Genomic DNA, 23,245 nt, shown 5'->3' with positions numbered 1-23,245 from the left:
TATGCGAATGTATACAAAGCTAAACTTAGTTTTAACACATCAAAGTCTAGGTCTAAGTGATAAGTAGTGCGATAGTTTTGCCCTTTCATCTTTACTAAGCTGAAACACGAAAAACAATGAATGCGAAAGACTCAAAACTTTTTTTCAGAGAATACCATATACTTAAGTCTGTAAAAGATAGTAAAAAGAATGTCTCTAGGGAAACAAAAAAGTGCAGGTTTTCACCACAGCTAAAGTAACCCATCTACTTTACACTGATCCACACATACTTCAAAGCTCCTCTGTTGCTTTCATTATCACAATAAAAAAAAAAATCGATGTATAGCAGTCATTTACCAGATTGTGTTTATAGTGCCACTAAAAGCTTGCGAGTCTGCACTTCTGTGTAAAAGACAGAGCAGGGCCCGTTCTCAATGGCCCTCCATCAGACACATTGTTAGAGGCCAAGCTATAATTACAGTGGTGTCTGTTTGATCTCTCTTTGAGGCTGACATGACATCACTATGTAAAGCATACTTCATTCCTGAAGCCAGGTTATGTCTTGCAAGTGTCTCATTCATGTAACTCCAGACACAGAGCTAACAAGGGGTCCGAGATTTCGCGTAAACACAGAGGACCGTTGACGGCATGGCGGATTTAGACAGTTTAATTTGATTTACTTGTTGGCGAAAGCGTGCACGTGTTTGCACTGCACAGCGAGGCCCTTATTTTCTGTACATTACCCTCAAGAATCGAGGCAAAAAAACACAAAAGTAGCTTTGAGATTGCCCAACAATCTGGAAAAGTCCTCGTACACACGTGTAGCAGTCTTAGTGGTAGTCTTTGACTAAAATCTTTAGGGCTTTCTGGACAGCCTTTGTAGCAATGCACTCACATACATACACACACACATGCAAAACCAACTAACAAAGACAAAAAGCTCTTAGCATGCACAAATAAGACCACTAGATACAAAATGGCCCCTCCACACCTGGGCCATGTGAATTGTGCTGGTGTCCCTTAATCCCCCCCCCCCTCCTTTCCCAGACCCTGGGACACAAAGCCAATGGCAAACACTGTTTTCCGACCTTTTCCCTTTGTGAGAGGCTAAGGCTCTTCCTCCTGCACAAAGGGCCGATTCACGGACAGAGTGTCAGGGGCTGAAGGCTTGGATTACAGCGGCCCTTGCCATGACCCAGAATTCCAGTGGAGAACAATGAGAGCGTCCGCAGACAGACCCACACTCACTCTCACACAGCAGCAGCCCAGACACAGAGAGAGAGATGGAGAGAGAGAGAGAGAGAGAGAGGGAGAGAGAGAGGGAAGCATTTCGGCCGACAGAAAAGCATTTTATGTGGGCATCAAAGCAGCCAGTGACGACGGCCGGAACAGACAAGCATGGCGGTGTGGGGAGTTGAAATGAGATAACTCTGATATAAGTCTCTCTCTTTCTTTCTTTCCCTTTCTTTCTCTCTCTCTCTCCCTCTCTCTCTGTCTCTCTGTCTTTCTCTCAGACTAACAAATTTCATAATCATTAATTACACAAAACTTGGAGGTGACAAGCAAACGACCAAAAAAAAAAAACCTCCGGCTAGAAGTCATTTCTCAGAGCCTTATCCCATTCAGGCTCAGTCAGTCAGAACTGTGTAAACAGGAGGCTATCGCTGCCTGGGATATCACAGCATCTGGAGTAGCGACTCTGATTTTTATCTCGCGCCACTGGGTGAGCGGCACGTCTCTAGGGTAGGGTATGCTACTCATTAGGAGCTGCAAGAAACTTCAAGCGCTAAATCAAATCACATTTCATGCAAGCAGTGGCTGACCCCCCAACCCTCCTCACCCCCCCCCCCCATCTCCTTCCTTTTCTGTACAGTGAACAGGACCACGGTCCCGTTGTCTCCGTGAGTTCCATCAACAGCAGCACAGCTGTGAGAGTTTAGCCCCCTAATCAAATTCCAGCAGCGTGACCCCCTGTGCCATAGACACATGGTCCTCTCAGCCCTAATGGACACGCGGGTGGGTGCACACGCTCTCCCTCTCTGGTGCACGTCGCTCTGTGTGGCTTTTTTGGCTGGGTGGGGGGGTGTGGAGGGGGTGAAAGACTATATTAGCAGCCAGCGGGCACTTGTTTTGGATGTCGTAAAAAAAAAAAAAAAGAAAAAACGCAGCAGGCTGACGGCTTGGTCGCCGTGGGTGTTCACAGACGGGGGACACAAGAGAGAGAGCGAGATCGAGAGAGTGACGAGCGAGAGCAAGAGCGAGAGGCACGTAGCTGTGGCCTGCGCACCACTACCACCACCACAACATTAACGCAGCGACTCCCAACACCCCCCCCAAACCGCAGAGGAATTCCAACAGCATGGCACAACGCTAACGGTTTTGCACAAAGCAGAGCCGGAGACGAGTGTGAACTCGCCCTGGCAGCTCAGCCAAGGGAAGGGGCGCTGGGGTGGGAGTGTGGGGGTGTGGGGGTGGGCGTAGGGGGGGCGGCTGGGGGGAGATATCAGGTGATTGCTGGCACCCGCTCAAAAACTCAGGAAATAATTACGATGACAGGCGAGTGCTGGTGGCGCGTCTCCGCTCTGAGACTACTCTGCTCTCTCTCTCTCTCTCTCTCTCTCTCTCTCTCCCTCCCTCACTCTCTCTCTCTCTTGCTCGCTCTCACAGCGTTCCTTTCGGTTCTAATCCTCTCAGCTTACTCATGGAGCTACACACAACCTGCTGAATATGATGATGTCTCCCCACCCCCCCCCCCCCCCCCCACGCCTCAACAAACAACAACAACCAAAAACCCCAGAACAACCTGATAGTCTCTTGTCTAATCTTTGTTTTCCAACAGGGATGGGCTCTGGGACACAGGGGTGGTGGAGGTGGTGGAGGTGGTGGTGGTGGTGTGGGGGCGGATAAGGCACCTCCCTGACGCTGTTCTTTTTCGGGTGTTTCACTGTTGCACTGTGGGAAACAGGGGGTGTCTTTCTTCCTCCTCCCCCCTCCTCCACCCCCCGTGATAACGCACTTCCTGTCACGCAGACCGTTGACACTCAGCTCATCAGAGGGCTCTCAGAGGTCCTCTCTTTAATTTCCTGCAAATCTGGAGCAATCAAGCCGTGCCTCGTAGGCCCCCTCACAAGCTGCGTGACCCGCGGGGGGGAGTTGTTATTGTGGTTTAAGAAGCAGAGAGAGAGAGAGAGAGAGAGAGAGAGAGAGAGAGAGAGAGAGAGAGAGAGAGAGAGAGAGAGAGAAGAGAGAGAAAGAGAGAGAGAGAGAGAGAGAGAAAGAAAGAGAGAGAAAGAGAGAGAGAGAACCCCCCCCCCCCCCTCCAACCCTCCCCGCGTGTGAGGAGAAGCAGATTCTCATCACTTGGCAGTCAGCGTGCAGGCTTAGGCGATCACCACAGGCAACACGGGGGCAAGCGTTCTTCTTTTTTTTTTTTTTTTCATTTTCACCGACATCTGCGGCCGTGCGTGGCGTGGAACGGAACGGAGCAGGCACTTTATAAGTTGGCGAGAGAGAGAGACAGAGAGAGAGAGAGAGAGAGAGCGAGCGACTCCGCGGAAGAAAGCGGAAAAGCGAATGGCGTCGGCGCGCAATCAAAGGGTGGGATTTGGACTGTCACGCAGAGCTTAATAAAGGTAGACGACAGGGTAGATTCTCCTCGGCTCTCGCCGCGCATTCATCTGGCAGCGCACCTCACATTGGCCCATGGCCTGTTATTTTACGGGCTTAAGTTTATGGTATGTGGGCTGAGGGGCGACTCGCAGGGGGGGTTGGGGGGGGGGGGGTGGGGAGAAAACAGGGCTGCGCACTTGATGGTAGCCTGGGGGCAGTCTGGAGGGGAGGGGATGGGAGGTTTTTTTGGGGGGGGTGACCAGGGTGAGAGTGCCGCACGTGGACGTCTGTCTGGCACGTAAAAAATGACTGCTTACTGGCCTCCCATCATGACCAGTGATCCAGAGAAGGTCTCATTCACACACACACATATACACACATACACACACACACTAATATGACAGGCAGCACCAGCCACTGCACCGGGTGTCACTCACTGCTCACTGGACATCCGGCATGAGGGGGTCCAGTCGGGGAAGGGACGGAAGGGGGGAAAGTCTAAGCTGTTGACGAAGGGGAGCTGAGACCTTTGGACAGGCTGGGAAGGAGAGGCGAGTCAGGGCCTGTTTGAGCCCCCCCCCCCCACACACACCCACTATCCTGTACAGCCTCTCAACCCCCACCTCACACTCAGCTGCACCCCCTCCACCACCACCACCACTACCACACACACACATTCCAGGCAGGTATTCTCTGACGACCCCTCTATCTGTTCAGTCTCTCTCTCTCTCTCCCTCTCTCTCTCACTCTCTCTCTCCCTCTCTCTCTCACATGGCCCAGCAGCCATCTACCTGTGCAGACCCCCTCAGCTTAAGGCACATCTGGAATCTGAATTCCGACCTGCCATTTTCAGTGTCGTAACGACACTTACCAAGACCCCCCCCCCCCCCCCACCCCTCAACTCGACCCCCAACCCTCCACCCATCCCACCCCCCCCACCCCCTACGGGTTCTGGCATCCCTGGGGCGCTCTAAAAAGCTTTCGCACTTTCACAAACTCTTTAACACACCTCATCAGAGAGCGAGGGCGCACGGGCCGTGGCACTTACATCACCCTCCGTGTATTTCTTTTAACCCGTTCTTCCCGGGCCGCTAAAACTCAGGTATGCGTACGCGGCTACGCGCCGTACGTGTATGCATTTGAGAAGGTTTCCACCAGCATAAAACCAAAAAAAAAAAAAAGCCCTACTAAATCCCCAGGGCATATGGTCTTGCTTAAACGCTTAGCTGCCAGTGTGAGACAACACTCGAGGAGAACATGTATGGGCCAGGGGAACCTAATGCACATCTCCATTTGCTTTATAGAGGATCTTCATCAAAGGCATGCACTTTTAGAGGCAATTATGCACTGGCAAGTCTGAACTTTATGTTGAGAACCACTGTTCTGCTGCCAACTTTTCTCTTGCTCTCCTTCTTTCTTTCTCTCTCTCTCTCTCTCTCTTCTTTAATAGAGGAAGTAGTGGAAACATTACTTAAAGTATGCTTGCTGTCTTGTTAAAACGGAATTCCGATGTAAAGAAGCTAGGCAGGAGTGGAGGTCTTCCTTCAGCGATGACACCCTGAGTGACGGTTCTGGAGGCAAACAGGCAGTTTTACAGTTCCGCCCTCCGGTGATCAACTCTTTGGGCTTTTTAGGTGGACCTGCTATTTGCCTGGAGTGCCTGTGTGTGTGTGTGTGTGTGTGTGTGTGTGTGATCTAAACAAGTACTTTGCCTTGGGTGTGACAGGAAACCCATAAATCATCATTATTGATTATTATGTAATCGCCACCCCCCCCCCCTCTTTTTTTTTCTTTATGTATGTTTTCGCTGCCTTCTAGGAAACCACATGACCTGGCTGAAACCATCACATGTGTTCATGCAAGGAGTACAGAGAGTCACAGAGTCCTAGACCACTACCCTGTGATGGAGGCTTCCAGTGGAGCCTGGGTAATTACAGGCAAACACACACACACACACACACACACACACACACACACACACGACCACATGCAGTCACACCTTCACATTACTGACATTTCTCCAAACAAGAACCTCCACCAAAAAACTCAGTTGAGTTGCATGTTAACAGGAAGAGGTAGAGAGCTCAGAACAACCTGTAAAATCACTCAAAACACAACACTGATCATCATGCAAAGTCAGGACTTGAAGAGGCAAAGCCCCCGAAACCCAACCCCTTGTTTTCGCATAGGTATAAGCTGTCAACCTGATGACCATGGAGCCAGAAATACTGAGGCTACTGAAGCAACCAGATCTCCCAGGCTGCCACTTGGGGGCCTTGGCCTGTGGGTCTCAGAAGCAGGGGAAAGGCCCAATGGCCGTCTTAGGTTTCCCACTGCGGGAAGAGGCAGGGTCTTTTATATTTGTTCTGGCGGCTACTGACAGCCACCCGGCTTTGGGCTATTCTCTGGCCTGTTCTGGGTTGTCCATTCACTAAAAAAAATGCCTTTGAGGCCTCTGTCTCCATTCCTCTTTCTGTGTGTCTCCTTGCATTTCTACTTTATTAAGGCCTGCTTTTAATCCAGCTCGTCTTAAGACCCGTATAGCAACCATTTCAACTCCGATGCGTATCCTAGGGTGGGGGGGGGAGGACGCATTTCACAGTTGCACGGCCACATGAAAAGACCCTTCGCAACACTCCGTGCAGTCCGACACATTCCAGCCTGCCATCCGCGGACCTTGGTCCTGCATGTTGAACAGGGCTACTGTATGTCTTCACTGAGGTCCATTGTGGCACACTAGCCCCTTGTTCGAAGGTGAACTCTGTGGCCTAGTTTAAGGTGAAGCTGCCAGAATGCAACCTCTCTGTTGTGATACCTTCCCCTACTGCGGATCACATGGTTTATAGCCCACAGGATAAATCTGATTGAAAAGAAAACTAATTGAAGGGGGCACCATGAGCAGAGGACACTGTGCCTTTCACCACATTCCCAGATGCTCACAGGAGCGTAGATGATGACAATTGCATCCTTTGACCAAATTAAATGGGAGCCTGTCACATTCAATACTGGCCACTCAAAGCTACATTCATACCACACAGATGTTGAAAAGGTCCCTCCTACATAGGCCTACCCTCTCAGAACATTGTTTTGTTTTTGTGTGTTTTTTTTTTTTTTCTTGTTTTGTTTTTTCATACCGTGCATTCAAATTGTCCCATGCTAGAAAACATCTGTGCACCAGATAACACCCAAACAACAGCCAACGGCCTACAGCCACTCGGCATCAAAGGCGCCACCACTCGACTGACGACACAATGGTATTCCATGATGTTGTTGCAGCTCTGGGGGGTACCCGAGCCAGTTCATCTGATATGTTTGCTTGCCATTTAGTAAAAGGCCAGTTGTTTCAATGGGCAAAATCTCAATAGGTGTGGCTCGGAAATTCCTACTGGTGATGTCTCACCCATAAATGCGTGCAAACATGCGGGGACCCTGAGGTTCTTATCACAGCCGCAAAGGTTCAAAACAACCAATGTGAGTAACACATGACAGGTCACTGATACCTGTAAGCCTGCGCTACACACACAATATAAGTCATGATGAGCGGTGCCATAAAAGGAACTATGTCAACTTCCTCAAGAGATCATCGGCCTAAGAAACGCAACTGTGTAGGAAAACAATAGGCCCCAACAAGCACACAAATGCAATAATAGATTGTGTTTTATTCCAAAGGCTTGAACTAATTTGTTTTTCCCCCTAAGATCAGCACCTGTCTAAACAGCTATATGCCCTGAGAGAGACTCCATTGTTCTGCGGTCCCTTCCCCTGTCCCTATTCATGACAGATCTGCAAGGAGAGGTCAGAAATGTGTGTCAAATCCAATAGTGGCCACAGCAGTAGAGAAGTCTGTCTGTGTGTAGAGATAGCTTTCTAAATAAAGCGCTTCAGCGTAGCACTGTATCTAAGGCCAGAGGTTAGTTTAAGAGCAATGTATGGCAGGCTAATTACAGCAAACAGTCCTCAGAATTTAGGAGTGTGAATGGGAATGTTCAAAACTATGCTGTCGCGCACAAAAAAAGAAAGAGAGAGAAAGAAACAGCGAGTATTTGACTTCCATATTCAGTTTACTATTCACAAGGAAATACTACTTATAGACCACTCTACATACCACTTTATTTATTTCCTAATGTTGTTGAGATAAGTTAATTTAGCTAATGGGATAAAAAAAAATCAAGTTTAAAACTTTCTAGTTTAAGTTAACATATGCACACTCTACAGGGAGGATTGGGGTATGTTGGCAAAGATAATAAAAAAGTATTAACAGTTAAGTTTTATGAGAATATATTTAGGAAAACAGCTGAGGCACCGTGAAGATCATCACATAATGACATAGTTGCAACGGAAGCAGTGTTCCTTTTCTACAGAGTACCATCATACCTTGAGGAAACCTTGACTAAAAACAATTTTGTCATAATAGCACACGAATAGATTGACTTGTTGATTGATTATGGTTGTTGATGGATTACAGGCTATAGTGAACGGGCAAAAAGGAAAACGATAATGCTCCATGTGCTTGGGGTCGCATACTTGTGGAATGAATACATTCCATCTCCCAAAATCCAATGGGTCTTTACAGAGGGAAAGTATAGTGTGCAGTTGACTTCTCTTTGCTTTGAAACCGTGTAATTAAACTCTATACCGCCAGAACATAAGTTTGAGCACATACAGTTTGTAGGTTACAATAGAACGCATATCAATTCTGTGGGAAGTGAATGGCCAATAGCAAATATTTACTTGCAGGCTACATTTTCGCACTGTTCAACAGAGTAAACTTTCCGTACAGTTCCACAAAGCTAAACAACTAACTTAAATCAGACTCACCCTCAAAGTCAGACAATATCCCCTCAAGATGGTCATTCACAGAAATATTTGACATTCTGACTTCTGTGCACAAGAGTTGTCCTAAATGGCACTCAGTCGTTCAAATGAAATTTTCAAATATGTGCACAATGAATTCCTTCCGACTTCTCCAGACAACCACACAAAACTTTCGCGGTCTTTGAATAAGAAAATTGCAACCAAAAAGTTGCGATTTCACGAGATTCCGCTCACATCCGAGTGCGCACAGCAACAACGCAGCGGCTCCCTATCAATCTACACTCCGTTCGAACAAATCACTAGATGCGCCTCCTCCCCCCTAGCTTCACCCACAGCGCACGGTCCTGCCCCTCTGGAGCCGGGATCTCTCTCCACGCTTCACCTAACCCTCTAGCTACACCTGGACTGGCAAAATGCCCCTCTTGTTTTACTCTTTGCTAAGCGCATTAAATGATCCGGCGAGGCTTCCAGCAAAGGGGAGGGAATGGCTGGCGATCCCACTGAAACGCATCTCTGTTTCTGTGCGTTGAGTGCTGTTAATCCTCAAAGACGAAATGCTTCCACACGATTTTGAGGAACTTATACATTCGTGGGTCAAAAAGTGGTACGGGTGACCGGGTGGTCATGTGAAAGGAACACTTTCCTCCGCAAAGATTAAAACAAGAGCTATTTGGTGGGTTTGCTTTAATGGGAGGGAGTTCTAGTCATTTGAGGAATTATGGAGCTTTGTGGGGGGTTTCAGTCCTCAAGGGTACAACCCTTTACTCCCCCATACATGTGAACGCCTAATTTTGCTTACATCTCCAGGGGAACAATCATTGTTTTATTTACTATGTCAATAACTTGTCAAGTGACATGTAAGGGACTCTATAAGCAGCCAAATTAGTTAACAGATTTTTGATAAACAATGTGAATGGATGTTTAATCTTATTTGTGCCAGTTTTATGGGGGTAACTGGGAGGGTTATCTGGATTAACTTAAGGGTTAACCTTGAGAGTCATGTGTCTGGGCTGTTACATTGAGTTGTTTCCTTTAACTTTTAGGAGACCACAAACTAGCCTTGCAAATGGGGCGTAACCACTACTTTATAATGCTCTTGTAAGCGTTTACTCCATTTTGTTTGGCATTGGTAAAACAAACAGCAGAGCAAACATTTCGATAACTTTTTCAAAAGAAAACAAGATGAATGTGTTTAAAGTCTTCGTTAGTATTTTAGCCCTCTTCGCTCTACTGCACATTTGTCAAGAATGCAGTCTTAGTTCTAGAAAGTCAGGCAAAGGCCTATGCGTTTTAAATCGCAGTTTCTGTTTCATGTTGACTCACTTTGAATAATGAACAGTTCACCACCCATTCTGTTGGCCAACACTGCTAAAAACACAAACAATCCCCAATCCAATCTAGTGATTTTAGCTCAGTGTTGTATCACTGTAATTCTGGCATAACGTTTTGGCATAGCCTGTGCAAACCAACACATGCTCAAAGGTTTTTGTGAGAATGTCCTTCATTTCAGAACACAAGCCTCCCCAGCACTCCTCTCTCTCCACACACACACACACACACACAGGAACACAGGAACACACACACACACACACACACACACACACACACACACACACACACACACACACACACACACACACACACACACACACACACACACACACACAGACACAGACACACACACACACACACACACACACACACATACACTCACACACACTCAAACACACACACTTCCTTTTATCCCTCAATGCTATGCCGCCGGGCTGCTGTCTTTTCTGTCTCACTGCACTTGCCCCCCCACCCCACCCTCACCCCCAGCGCCACCACCACCACCACTATGGGCAACACTAGCCAATTAAAAAACCTGGAGTGACTGACGAGGAGACCCATGTGAGCCGGTTCCCATACTCGCAGCGCCGCTGCGCCCACTGGGGCCGAGCCACAAGCCGGAGCGGTCCTCATTAGCCATATGAGCTCAGTGCGGCGGGGATTACTGTCACCGGCCCTTTTCATGGGCCAAAGAGACGGACGCAGGCCACAGGTCTGGATGGTTCAAGGGCCACTTAGTAAGCTAGTAGGGAAGGAATGTGGGCCTAGATGTTGGCAGTGGTGGTGGTGATGGTGGAGGTGGAGGTGGTGGTGGTGGTGGTGGATGGCTGTGGCGGCTTCACTGCTGCTGCTGCTGTGCCTACTCCATATCAGAGCTACTAATTGTTCCTGTCAAATCTTTGCTGGCTTATGGGGCCAAACCGCACAACCCAAGTGGCTATAAAAAGGCCAATTTTCTTGGGTTTGAATGTTGGAAGCCAATGAAAGGAACGAGGAGGATTAATCTAGGGAGTGTGATGCTGGCATCAGTGGATCCTTGCCAAGCTTGTCGGAAGACTGGAGGCCCACTGATGCGATGTCTCTTGAGGGGGGCAGGGCATTTAGGGGGAAATATGAGAGGGCTGACCCTCATGCAGGCATTATTACAACACTGTAATGGCCTGTTCAAATCTTTGACCATGCATGCACACACTCTGTATGTACTGAAACATATTTTCTTTGATTGTGTTACTGTGCTGCTTTCAATGGGTGCACTGATTTCCTCTGCAAAATGAAAGAGGCCTCTTAGCGAACGACGGTGCATGCATACACCGAACATTCTGTGGGTCAGGGGAGCCTACACCCTCTAAAATGGTAAATAAACAAATGAATGCTTTCAATTTCCTGAGTGCTGCGGTCTCATGAAACGTTTCTAAGAGGAGTTCGGGTGGGGATTTGAAAAGGGCCTCAGTCAATTTCCCTCAAATTCAGCAATAATTTCTCCCGGCCACACATTGAAAGCTGCTTGTTTGGGGCTTATTTCATTCCACTCTCAAACATCTTACAATCGTCATGGAGAGATGACCCAAGGAGTTCAAGACTTGAAAGAAAAAATAAAATCTGTGTGCCTCCACAGACCCTCTCTTCAAACATCAAAATAAGAATTCAAAACACCTGTGTGAATAGACCTATGATTTTGAAGAATTAAACAAGGTGTACAACTGGCACATATTAAGCCATTAGAAAAGTGTCCAGCAGCCTTGTGCTGAAAAATAAATCTGGCCATCTTGAAGAGCGCCGCTGCAGTAGCACTGTGCGCTACTGCAGTAGCGCTGTGAAGCGTGGTCACATTAATGATGACAGATTGGGGATTACCTGTGAGCAAAAGGTGCACCCTGACAGCTGTGTCAAGCCCAGGTATGCAACGTCCATGCTTGAGTTGGCTGCTCATCTGCCCGTCATGCCGACCCCTTTCTCCCACCCCTGAAGTGGGCAATTAAATAGAAGAGCCGTGCAGGTTAAGTCAGGCTCGCTCCCTCGGACAATAGGCGACCTTTGCCCTCTCGCTCCTCACCTGCCTCTGGGACGCAGATAAGAGGCTCTTGTCCAAACGCGAGGTATGTACACCCTTGAGGAGCTCAAGCAGTCATTTAGCCAAATAATCTGCTTTTAAGAGTGGGCAAGTGCAAACAGACAGTTATACCGGAGACCAAGGGGAGGAAATCGAGTCAAACAGACTGGAAAACACTCTGGCACCGTAGGCCACGGTGTATGTTCTCAGTGTGGTCTCTGTTGGATTCACATCTGTTCTCGTGTTTGGTAGCATATCTTTCTGTTCAACTTAGCTGGGTTATGGCCACTAGCAAGCTCACCGTCGCCCCTGTTTCTCCTGCTGCTGCCATTGCCATGAATTATTCATCCAGAGCCACATTCTGGCAGGGACCTGGAGATTAATATTTGTAGTCGGCACTGATGCCGCTCAACTGACCACAGAAGCGAGAAAAATCTGATCAAAGGCTGGAGGGTTCGTGTAAAAAAAAGGGAAGAAGCAGTAGAGAGAAAAAAAACTAAGCACTGTGTCTGCCTCAGCCCTACAAAAAGCAATAGATCTCTTTCTCTCGTTTTATATTCCCTGGATCCAATTACATTATTGCACTCACTGCACAGAATGTGTCATACATTATGAATGTGTTGATTCTATCCTAAGGTCCAACAGCATGTTTGAAATGTCAATGAAGATATTTGTGTGTGTTTGCCTGCGCGGGGTCTGTGTCACTTCAGCAGCACTGGGCGCTCCGCACTGCCTTTGCTCTCTCTCTCTCTCTCTCTCTCAACGCGGCGTGAGCTCTACATCACCTAAAAGATATCCTGGAACCCCGGCACCAGCCCTGCGGCGTCTCAGACAAATATCCCATCATTCCCAGCAACCTACCTGAGCAAACACTCCGCTAAGTCGCCTAATTATCATACCCATCTTCTGCATTTCACAGACATGGCCAACCATGACCATGCAGGTGGTTTTAAGGAACCACCAGTGACGTGGAGGGGGGTTAGGGTTAGGATTATCCCCAGCATAAATACTCCCAGGTGATTATCAGTCAGAAGGCCCTGATCACCTTCAGGGCACAAACTGCAATAACCATTCATCTGCCACCACACACACACACACACACACACACACACACACACACACACACACACACACACACCACACATTCAGATAGCAGCTGACATTGAAACACATCTGACCAAATCTGGCATGAAGCTGACAGATCACAAAGGCTTTAAAACACAATAAACAAAACCATTCACTATGCAAACCGGAAGTGTCATTACTATGTTGTTGGCAGGTCTTCATTTTAAGTCACCGGATAAAGTAGGCTACACCTACTTAACACCTATCGATTTGCTGTTGTTTACTCAGAAGGTGGATTATATGAGTGCATTTCTGTGAATTTAAATGGCAAATGTCATTACATTGTCTAGATTGTGACACAACATGTGAGGGAAATGAGCCAAGTCACATGTGACTTTTGAGGTGAGGTCTTTTAAACTGAATCGTTTGACAGCCACTCAAGACAACATCGGTGCTTAAAACACCCGCGAGCTATTGTGCTGAACTGCTGAAAGAAATGCAAGCCTATACATAGATATAGATAACCTGAGAATACTCCTCGGCACAGTATTGCACAACGACTAACCTTATGTCTCTGTAGCACAAGATAGATGTCCGCTATTTAACCCCTCGGTAGCCTACTACTCTGTGAATGGCCAGGAGGCACCTCCCAGGATAGTTCATTGGTCAGACGTTTTCAATAATCGTGTCAGTGTTGTGGGGAACAATTAACACGTCTGTCAACTTTTCTTGACGAGATTAGGCCACAGTGCCCCGAGGCTCCGTTCCTTGCCGTCCAAAGAGGTAGGTCTGGACATTTTCCAATTAAATTGTGAAATGTCTGACACTCGATTAGTAAAGTTAGTAAAGTTAAAGGACATGGCTTATTCAGTATTTCTTTCTCTAACTGATACAGGTTGAGGTCCGTTTTAAAGTAAACAAACGACGTTTGCATGTCTGGTGAGTGGTGCGTATTTTCTTATTTTGATACTTTGTTTGACCTGGAGCACAGTATGCCATATGTCTTGAAATAATCTTATTACGTAGCTCCCGACTGCCACCTACTGGGATCGCATACATTCTGCAGTGTCTGAGGTTACCATTTTGATGCCCTTGGCTATTCTCATCCGCAATACATGACCAAAGCCCCCTCGTCAAAGCTCCAACATCACAGTGATTTGTTACTTTGACTATTTAACCGTGTGCCACGAACACATTCAAAGAAGCTGATAATGGCACCCACCTAACACCTATGGGATCAAATGCAAAATCTCTCCACAGGGCCTGGAGTAATTTATGCAAAGGCATTACTGAACTTACTGAACCAAAAACAAAGGCATGGCATTCTTGCATCCTTCCTCTCCACACTCTCAACTCCATATTGCCAGGCAGCGCGCGCGAGAGAGAGAGAGAGAGAGAGAGAGAGAGAGAGCAGTAGGGTATTCCACTCTCACTGGGTCCACTGCACAGGCTGAGACAGCTTGATGGATGAGCAGCCCAGGCTTGAGTGTGGGGCATAGCTCGAGAGTGGGGGTGAGGGGGTGTGGAGGGCAGGCCGAGGTGTGTCCTTCAAGCTTCACTGTGGAGGGAGTTGGTGTGTTGGTGTGGCGTGTTGAAGCACTATATTGATATTCTCACTTTGGTTTTTGATTCATTACAGACTTGCTTGTACCAAGATGATCATACAAATGCAATTTGTAGCCTAATGCAGAATTGCATGGGTAGTTTAACAATCAGGTGAACATTTTGTTTCACAAAGAGTTAAATTAACACTTTTTTTCATTTTTTTGCTTAATCTACATCTATTGAGGCATTAAAACATGTTTCATGCAACTAGTCATTGACTAATCTAAAGTCAGTCAAGTTAGCATGACAATTCTGTGCTTTCTTCAACATCACAATGTTAACATACTACAGAATGTTCAAGTGTGGTCCAGTTTTCTGGCCACAGTCAAATTTTGTGACTGGGATTACTGACTGGGATTATCATCAAATTGAGGGTGAAATGATGTGTTTTGTGGCAACATATTGTATGTTTGCTATTCTTTTTCCAATTATCTAGGTTCAGCCTATCTAGTTATTAATAATAACATACAGATATCTGACATAATCACATCATTTGAGGTATGTAGAGAACATATGCAGAGAATGTAAAGCACTTACACAGATTGTAAAATTACCCATGTAAAAATTGTGAAAAGAAATTGATGTGTGTTCCTTGATTGTGCAACACCGCCCACCCCAAGCCAATTACAAGCTAAGAAATGTTATGAGTTACAATATTGTAGAATAACTCAATTGTACGTTGGTCATAGGCTAGTACAGCTTGGTTGATGGGTTCTCACATTGCGGCATTGTGGCGAGAGCAGTTCACATTGTGTTTTTTTTTCTCTCCTCCCTGCCCCATGGGAAATATTGTTCCTTAAAATCTTTGGTGCTTTGTAAGACCTGCTGTGACTGTCACAGGGTATGGGTGAATGGCTCTAACGCCCACACAATACAATGGGCAAGATGTTTCAGACCAGACTAAAAATGTTTCTTTTGTTAAGACATGCGCTTTAGCCATGTAAAGGAGAACAGCGGATAGGAGGAGTGAAGGCAATCGTGTGTCCAGGCAAAGTGACACCAACTCACCCAATTTAATTAAATGGCATGTCATGTCAGCGGGAATGCAATCTGCGTCTTATATCTGGCCACAGCACACTGTGACACATTCTAACAGACTCCAGCAGAAAAGAAAACAAAATGGCCATTCATTCTTTGTCATTCATTTTCTGTGCGAGAGCAAGCACTGAAATTACATTCTGTTTCAATTGATTCACATCTGAGGGACATCCAATTTGTCATCCAGTACTAAATGTGTAATGTTGGTAAAATTATAGTGTATGCCTATTTGTTTTTGGTTTTATTCCTTTTTACCCTCACACAAATGCAAGCAGTCACCAATACTATTTCTATTACCTGAAGTTATTTGAATGAGGCATTCAATTTAACCACCCACACACATTTATACACACATATTAAACATGATCTAATTAAGGCTATGGGTCAAGTTTTATCTGTCAAAAATGTTCAATTAAATATATATCTCAATATCTTTCAATTTAATCATTCTAGTTAAACTTTGCACAAAAAAACAACATTTTCACTTGCTCAAAATATAAATGTCAGAAGTAAATAATACGTCAGTGAACATGTCAGTGCCATCAGAGTGACTAGTCCTTGTGTTTTGGTTGTGTTTACAAAACAAGACTGTCAAAATGCCTAGCCATGTTGTCAGTATGACAGTGCAATCTGTAGGTTTTTTGAGGTAGACCTTGACTAAGGTTTTTTTTATTCGCAATGCTGAAGGCTGCACTTCTGTATGCCGTAATACTGTATCATTGTAAACAGCACAAAATTACACATTATTGAATGTGAGGGATTGCAAGAGATTAGAAAGCATTTCACATTTATGCTTTTACTGTGTGTTATTTAATTAGTTTAGTACATGTCATTGTGATACCCAAACACTGTATAGCGCAAAGGGGAAAAAAGGACGAATGTGAACATATATACAAAGTATCCCTTAGAACTACAAATGTCACTTTATGGGGAATTACAGCTCTCTACACTCTCTGATGTTCCTGTTCACAGATTGTCATCCAAATCAATGGATATCTTCCCTTGTCATGCAGTGTGGAAATATTCCTCTGGAATGTCTTATCCAGCCTGTGAAGGTGTCTGCTGTGAAGTCCTCCTCATGCTGTTGCATCCATGGCAGCCAGCGGCAGCGTCGGACTATGTGGCTGGCGATCGTAAAAACCTCCCACCCTCAAAACTCCTTATAGCCTTGTTTGCAGAATGTGCCCGGTGCTTGGAAACGCACACTGTCCCAGATTACCACCTTATTTTGGTTAATCATCACCAAATCAGACCCCTCGCACTACCAGGGATGAGATCCCACATAGAGTGTGTCTGAGAATGTGAGCAGATTCACTGTGATACGTGGGCGTTCATGGCCCTGTAATAGGAATAGGAGCATAACTAACTCTGAAATAGCATCACACACAGCGGCGCTCCCTGCTCATCGACCTAGCTAGTGGCAGACACATCAACAGTAGCTCTGTGGCTGATGAGATTTCAATCGTGCCTTCTAGCAAGAATCATCCAGGTTTAAGTCATGTGCCGGTTCACTTGATTCAAGTTCCATTATGTCCTATATCTTAGACAATAGTAAATTAGGTAAATTAATTACAGGGATTGTCATTTTGGACAAGATATAGATACATCACATGTATGCACACTGCATATGTTCTACAGTCAGAGCAAATATGTACTGAACATGTCACACTATTAGCTCCCTCAGACTGGTCACCATTCCTTTAAAATATTATGGTACCTCTATTTCATTCCATTTGTTTCATCTTTCTGTTTCGTGATAGTTGAGATGCTAACACACTGGCTGCTTTCAAAGGTTCTAGCAGGTCCTAGCCTACTACATTTGGGTGGGCTGGTAGAAATGTTTGGTGGGCAACATAGCAAAGCGGTCAAAATTGACACAAACAGAAACACACACAAAATTGGTGATACCTAGCTCAAGTTGCTTCAGCCAACAGCCAGGGATAGCCAGTATTTCTGTTTGTTTTTTTAATAGAATGTTGTCGTTTGTATTTTCTTTTTGTTCATTAAGAAAATGGAATTGTATTTAGTATCAGAATTCTTTAGGTGTGTGTTTTTGTAGTTTACAAATGCTGCCAGAATGTTTGGTAAAACCAAAGGCCTTCTTTTGGTGATGTGATGACAGGCTTGCACAGACTTGTTGTGATCATAAAACTGAAAATCAAGAAGATGATTCAGTGCAAGATGAGTAACACAGGTTGTGGCCTGTGTGCCAGCTAGCTACCATGACACTCAACACATCTACATCCAAGCGGGGTTTGAGACTACACACTGCAGATGCACAAATGAAAAAAAAAGAAGCAGTTATTGACTATGGGCAAGACACAATGTTTGGGTGGGGTTACCCCACCCTGTGCCCTCCCTGCTTGTTCTCTTCTAGCTCTCTATAACTACAGTATATTTTCCTCAGTCTAATGATTTTATTTGTGATGACTATGCCGCAAATAGCCTCTTTTTGTTGATGTGTGTAAAGAAGCCCACGTGAGGTAACTTTGCAGTCATATAGGTGGTAAATACCGTATGGAAATTCAATGGAAAAAGTTGCAGTATGTAGTACTGCACTTTGCGTACTGTATGTGTGTGTAGCATTACAGTAAGAACACCATTACACTGTGTAGTGTGCAGTGTACGATTACACACCTGTTTTCAAAATGATTGATGGTTATATTCTCCAACATCTCCCACCCTTCAGCCAACCTCGGTCGTCGTAAACAGGGATGTAGTGGAGGCTAAACACAAGCAAATGCAGTTTATCCACCTCTAACATTTCAGAGATAGAGTCTATCCACCTCTCAAAGGAGTTAATTCACCAATTGTAATTTTGACATTCAAAAATCACACTGTATCATTCACATTCACAATAATTATGTACACTCTACCATATAATCCCACTGATATTATTATGAACATTGGACAATAACCACCATCATAAAACCAAACCTTCTTTTAAAAAATCCGATACCACATGGCGCAGTCCACCTCACCGAATTCATAATTTACCCAACTCTTATTTTACCACCACATCCCTGGTCGTAAGCCCATGATGGAGAACATGGTCCAAAATTGTAGCCCTAGGTGCCTAGGTGGCCTCCATCCTTTCATATGTTTTGCTTCCTCAACCCTCCAATGCAACGTTCCAGTGCAACACTTCTTCCTCTGGTGGTTGACTCATTCATTTTCTGTTCTTTTGCTGTCAGTAATTGAGACACTGTGTTGTGCTCTGCTGATATACTTCCCAATTGAAGGTTTATGAGAGGCACTCTTGAGCTCTACTTTAGAGAGAGCTGATTGACCATTTGATGAGCTGATGCTTCACGCATTCCCCTTCATAAGTAAATGTAGGCTACTGGATCAACTGAGAGCATTGTGTAAAATGTGCATTAGGCCTTCAGTTAATGACAACTTATTCAACACTCTAGCATGTAATGACTAACTCAGTAGACTCATTTCTTAGATGTTTTCGGATAGGATTACTCAACAGAGAGCTATTGACTTATTATAGGCTATATTGTGATACAGGCTGCATGCAATTGATGGGCCAATAGAAACAGCAGACAATTGTGCAGGAACGTGCAAAAGCATTTTCTGTTCATAACAACGAAAAGTTGACTTTTAACCTGATTAATGTAGCCTACTAAAACGACCGAAGGGAAACTGTGTGCATGTGAAGGAGTTGAATTGCTACTTTGATTAGGCTTGGTTAGATTTGCCTCTAGAGGTCAGTAGACCTGGTGGCCCAACTGAAGACATTAGATCACTTTTGAAAAGTGGATGTCCAACACGCAAGTTTAGGACTGGTCTCATCAATCGGATAGTTATGGCATATTGCGTTTGTATCGGTAACGACAAATAACCTCAACAGCTTGAGGTCAAACTTTTACTAAAGAGGCAGGTAAGTGTTTTCAGACTACGAGATCGAAGAAGACGTGGGGTACTTTGAAAATGTAGCGGTAACACATTCGACAATTTCCTCGTAGCTAACCATTGTAGTGATTCTTACGCTTTTCAAGTAGCCTTAAACTTTTTGCTTGGATAAAACTAAGGGGCGACGTTTCCTCGATTGGTCTTAGACGGTCGTTTCTGTAAAAGTAGGTGAAGTGTAAGTTATTGCTCCAAGTCGATAACAGAAAAGCGGATTTGATACTCACGCCACCTCTTCTTCTTCTTGAGGTTGTTTGTTGGCTAAATCATTATTGATTAGAAGACTGATGGTGTTCTGTAGCCTATTTTTCAAAAGCACGAAGTTGACTTTAGCCTTATTATATTGTTATGGCTATATGTTTGGTGATCATGCTGGCTGTGTTTGCCATCTGTTGCGCTAATAAGAATAAAGTGTTCCTTGAAATGCATTTGTTAGTTATTGGCCGACAGTCAACGTTAAATCATCGTCGAGCCGCAACATTTTGATACACTTTGACATATTTGTGACGGGCTACATTTCTTCCCCCCCCGCAGATTTTCATTCACAACACTCGGGATTTATCTTTTTCGTGACAACATCTACAACTTGAAACGTAGTGCCTTTTCTTGTGAACTTTGGGAAGGATTTGACGTTAGGCGGACGTCATGCTTGTGAAAGAGTATCGCATATGTATGCCACTGACGGTGGAAGAGGTAAGATCCCAGGCAACTTCCACGTACTTCCTTCCTCCCTCCCAGAACGCTAGATAACGGGAAGAGGGCCTTGGAACACTCAACATAACCTACGCATGTAGGCTATTGTAAGGCAAACCTGTCCTGAAGTGCTGTATGCAGATATTTTGTTTCAAGTTCGCAGTTTTATCAATAACATTGAGTTACACAAACTATCCATCTATCCAGGTAAATGAACATAGCGCACATTTTGTGGCGTTTTGTCTTCCCTACAGTACAGGATAGGGCAGTTGTATACGATTAGCAAACACAGCCACCAGGAAAGTGACACAGAGGAGGGGATTGAAGTTGTTCGGAATGAATCACATTATGACCCTGCTCATGGGCAGGGTCAACTCACAGAGAAGAGAATTCACCTCTCCAGGTGAGTCTTTTCCCCTTAATTCTACATGTATGACAGGTGTCTATCTCTTATGATCATATGACAGGTGAGCATGAGGGTCTCCAGTTGAAGGAGATGGATCTGTGCAGTCACATTTAACAACAATTTGTAATGCCAGATTTTAATCAGCTTAATTGACCTCCTTTTGTTACCGAATGTCAATATAGCTTTGTCCCTTTCAGTTAGAGATTTGTAGAGGTGCCCATTTTTTTGTGGTTGACAGATGAGTTCAGGTTTTTTTTAGAGGGTTCACCAACTGTCTCTTCATGTTTTATCATAAGATTGTGGTTTGTGACAGATTTCACTGTGTGCTAAAGCTATTTCCTTCTGCTATTCGAGTAATTAGGCCACTCTGTTGGATTATAACAACTGGTGGTAGACAAGTAGAGCAGTGACTGCCATTATCTTTGAAGTAAGTGACGGTGCAGTAATTGGTTTCGTTTTCATTAGAGTGAAAATCGTTGGTTTCTGTCCAGCCGTCAATGTCTCAAGTTAACGGATGTCAACAGTTATGTCATTTTCCTTGGCCCTAACTCTGTAAATGTGTGTGAAAGACCATTCACTCTGACAACTGTCGCTGATTTTTTCTTTTCCCCTTACGGAACTGCTTTAGTTTCTAAGCAACCCTCCTAACCATTTTGTTTTAGTTATGGTCAGGGGCTGTTAAAGCATTGAAACCAAACCTCAAAGCACTCTATTTTTAACTTGGCTCTCCACAAATATGCACTCCTTAATGAAATACATTGTCAATAGACAATTCTGTTCAACTGCTTTGCTGTCACAGAGAGAGTGAGTGTGTGAGAGAGAGAGAGAGAGAGAGAGAGAGAGAGAGAGAGAGAGAGGTGAAGTGAGGTGAGGCGATTAAGTTTTGTTGGTTTTGACAACAAGTTCTGCACGTATTTGGTGACCTGTCTTTGAGATCAGTTCGATAAAGCTCTTCAATACAAATCTATTTAAAAATTTTGTGAATTTGTCTATTTTATAGCAGGTATTTTTTTATAATTCTAAATGATTTAATGATTTAGATTAGAACAACCTTAATGATTTAAATGATTTTGGTTTTCTGAGTCTCTTTCTACCTTTATCACTGTCATCCTTTCCTTCTTCTTTGATTGTCTCTCTTTCTCTCTCTCTCTCTCTCTCTCATTGACCCCCCCCCCCCCCCCCCAGCACAGTCACATGGTCGCTGTCTTCCTGTCTGCACGCTTCTTTTTTTGTCTGTCCTTCCACTCTGTCGCTCTCTTTTGCTCACAGAATTCTCACTTTTTCTCTCACTCTCTCTCATGCTCTCTCTCTCTTCTTTAATCCAGGTTATGCTGACACTTTTGTTTGCAGTCAACATTTCATTTAGTTGCATCATTCCCCCCTTAGAATGTACATGATCTTAAAGTAAGAAATTGAAATTGACGCAGAAAAGGCTACAAACGTGGTAGAAATGTGGGCCTTGTCAGAGTGTCTGTGAACCGGCACTAATTGATGACGCATCGCGTCTTCTTCTCTCTGGGATTTGGTGTGTAGTTAATTGGAAGAACAGCAGATCGATCGCTGCCATCGCTACCTATAGGAGCTTGACAGGGGAAACAGGCATGTGTTGCTGGCAATGCCGCTGTTATCCTCAACTGAAATTGTGCTAATGGCTGGAGAAGCAGTTAGGTGCAGCCTCTGGAAGCGTGTCTGTTGTTGTTGTTGTTGTTGTTGTTATTTTCGTATTTATCGTGAAGAAGACATTTTTATTTTATGTATATTTATGTATACATGTACAGTATGTAAATGTTTATGATTGAATATAGATTATGTATAACCAGAATATATTATGTATAACCAGAGAATAGTGCTCCCCACTCTCTCCTCACTACATGGCCTAATACATGCCTTATTATACTGTCCTGCACAATCCTCCATTTTGATTTTGTTTGATTGAGGGGTTGAAGGTTAATTGGCTCTTGAGAACTGATTGCCGAACTCATTAATTTACTTCTGCCATAAGCAACCAGTGGTTGTGACATTGTTAGAAGTGAAAGTCTAATTAAAAAGCGTAGGCAAGAGTCAGCTAATGGTTGGTTAAAGCTCAATAACCTTTCCAAGTTGAACTGTATTGTTCTGGTTGGAAGCTGTGTAATAATTTGAAATTTAGAGACAGAATAAGCCTGTACAGGATTACGAGGACTCCCACACAAAACTGAGGGGTCTGGAACTGACCCCCAATGGACTTAATAGAGGGTTACTTAGTCACACTGTATACGTGTAACATGCATAGGTTTGAGTCTCATTTCTTTCTTTCGCTTTCTCTTTCTCTCTGTCTTTCTCTCTCTCTCTCTCTCCCTCTCTCCCTATGCCTACATCCATCGGTAATGGTATGTACTGTATGATACCCCCTGAGCCAGAAATACTCTGAGATGGTAGCTCATTCATATCATACACCACCAGCCATTGGTGTCTTGTACCATGTAAATTTATACTCTCTGCTGCCACTGCTACTGCTGCTGCTGCTCCCATTGGCTGCTACTGTTATTTCTATCTCAATCATGTTGTGTGATGACATTTTGCAGCAAGCTTCCAAGCTGGGCCCGTGCCTTCGTCCCACGTATTTTTTACATCACGGAAAGAGCCTGGAATTATTATCCCTACACTATAACGGGTAAGCCTAACAGCCCTCAGCGTGGGAGCCACTGGCCCTGCATGGCCATTTTTTTTTTTTTTACAAGCTCCACACGGTGACA

The 23,245-nt window shown here is 44.8% G+C and overlaps 1 protein-coding gene and 2 long non-coding RNA genes across 3 annotated transcripts in view; 2 read left to right on the top strand and 1 right to left on the bottom strand.

Moving 5' to 3' along the window:
• The window catches only part of septin12 (septin 12), an 88,868-nt gene extending 80,190 nt beyond the window's left edge, over positions 1–8,678 (bottom strand). The window contains exon 1 of the mRNA XM_062532664.1: positions 8,407–8,678. Within this exon, the coding sequence (XP_062388648.1) occupies positions 8,407–8,461 (55 nt within the window). The 5' untranslated portion in view covers positions 8,462–8,678. The remainder of the gene's footprint in view (positions 1–8,406) is intronic.
• A 4,829-nt stretch (positions 8,679–13,507) lies between these two features.
• LOC134076209 (uncharacterized) lies at positions 13,508–17,051 on the top strand. The gene is made up of 3 exons (XR_009938562.1): positions 13,508–13,633; positions 13,746–13,789; positions 16,466–17,051. It is a non-coding gene; the product is annotated as an uncharacterized LOC134076209 (long non-coding RNA).
• A 2,148-nt stretch (positions 17,052–19,199) lies between these two features.
• Positions 19,200–23,163, top strand: LOC134076208 (uncharacterized). The gene is made up of 4 exons (XR_009938561.1): positions 19,200–19,382; positions 19,946–20,104; positions 20,359–20,507; positions 23,075–23,163. It is a non-coding gene; the product is annotated as an uncharacterized LOC134076208 (long non-coding RNA).
• Positions 23,164–23,245: the final 82 nt, after the last annotated feature.

This window comes from Sardina pilchardus, chromosome 3 (genome assembly GCF_963854185.1).
Source record: "Sardina pilchardus chromosome 3, fSarPil1.1, whole genome shotgun sequence".
Taxonomy (NCBI): Eukaryota; Metazoa; Chordata; class Actinopteri; order Clupeiformes; family Clupeidae; genus Sardina; species Sardina pilchardus.
This window is presented reverse-complemented; position numbering and strand designations above follow the sequence as displayed.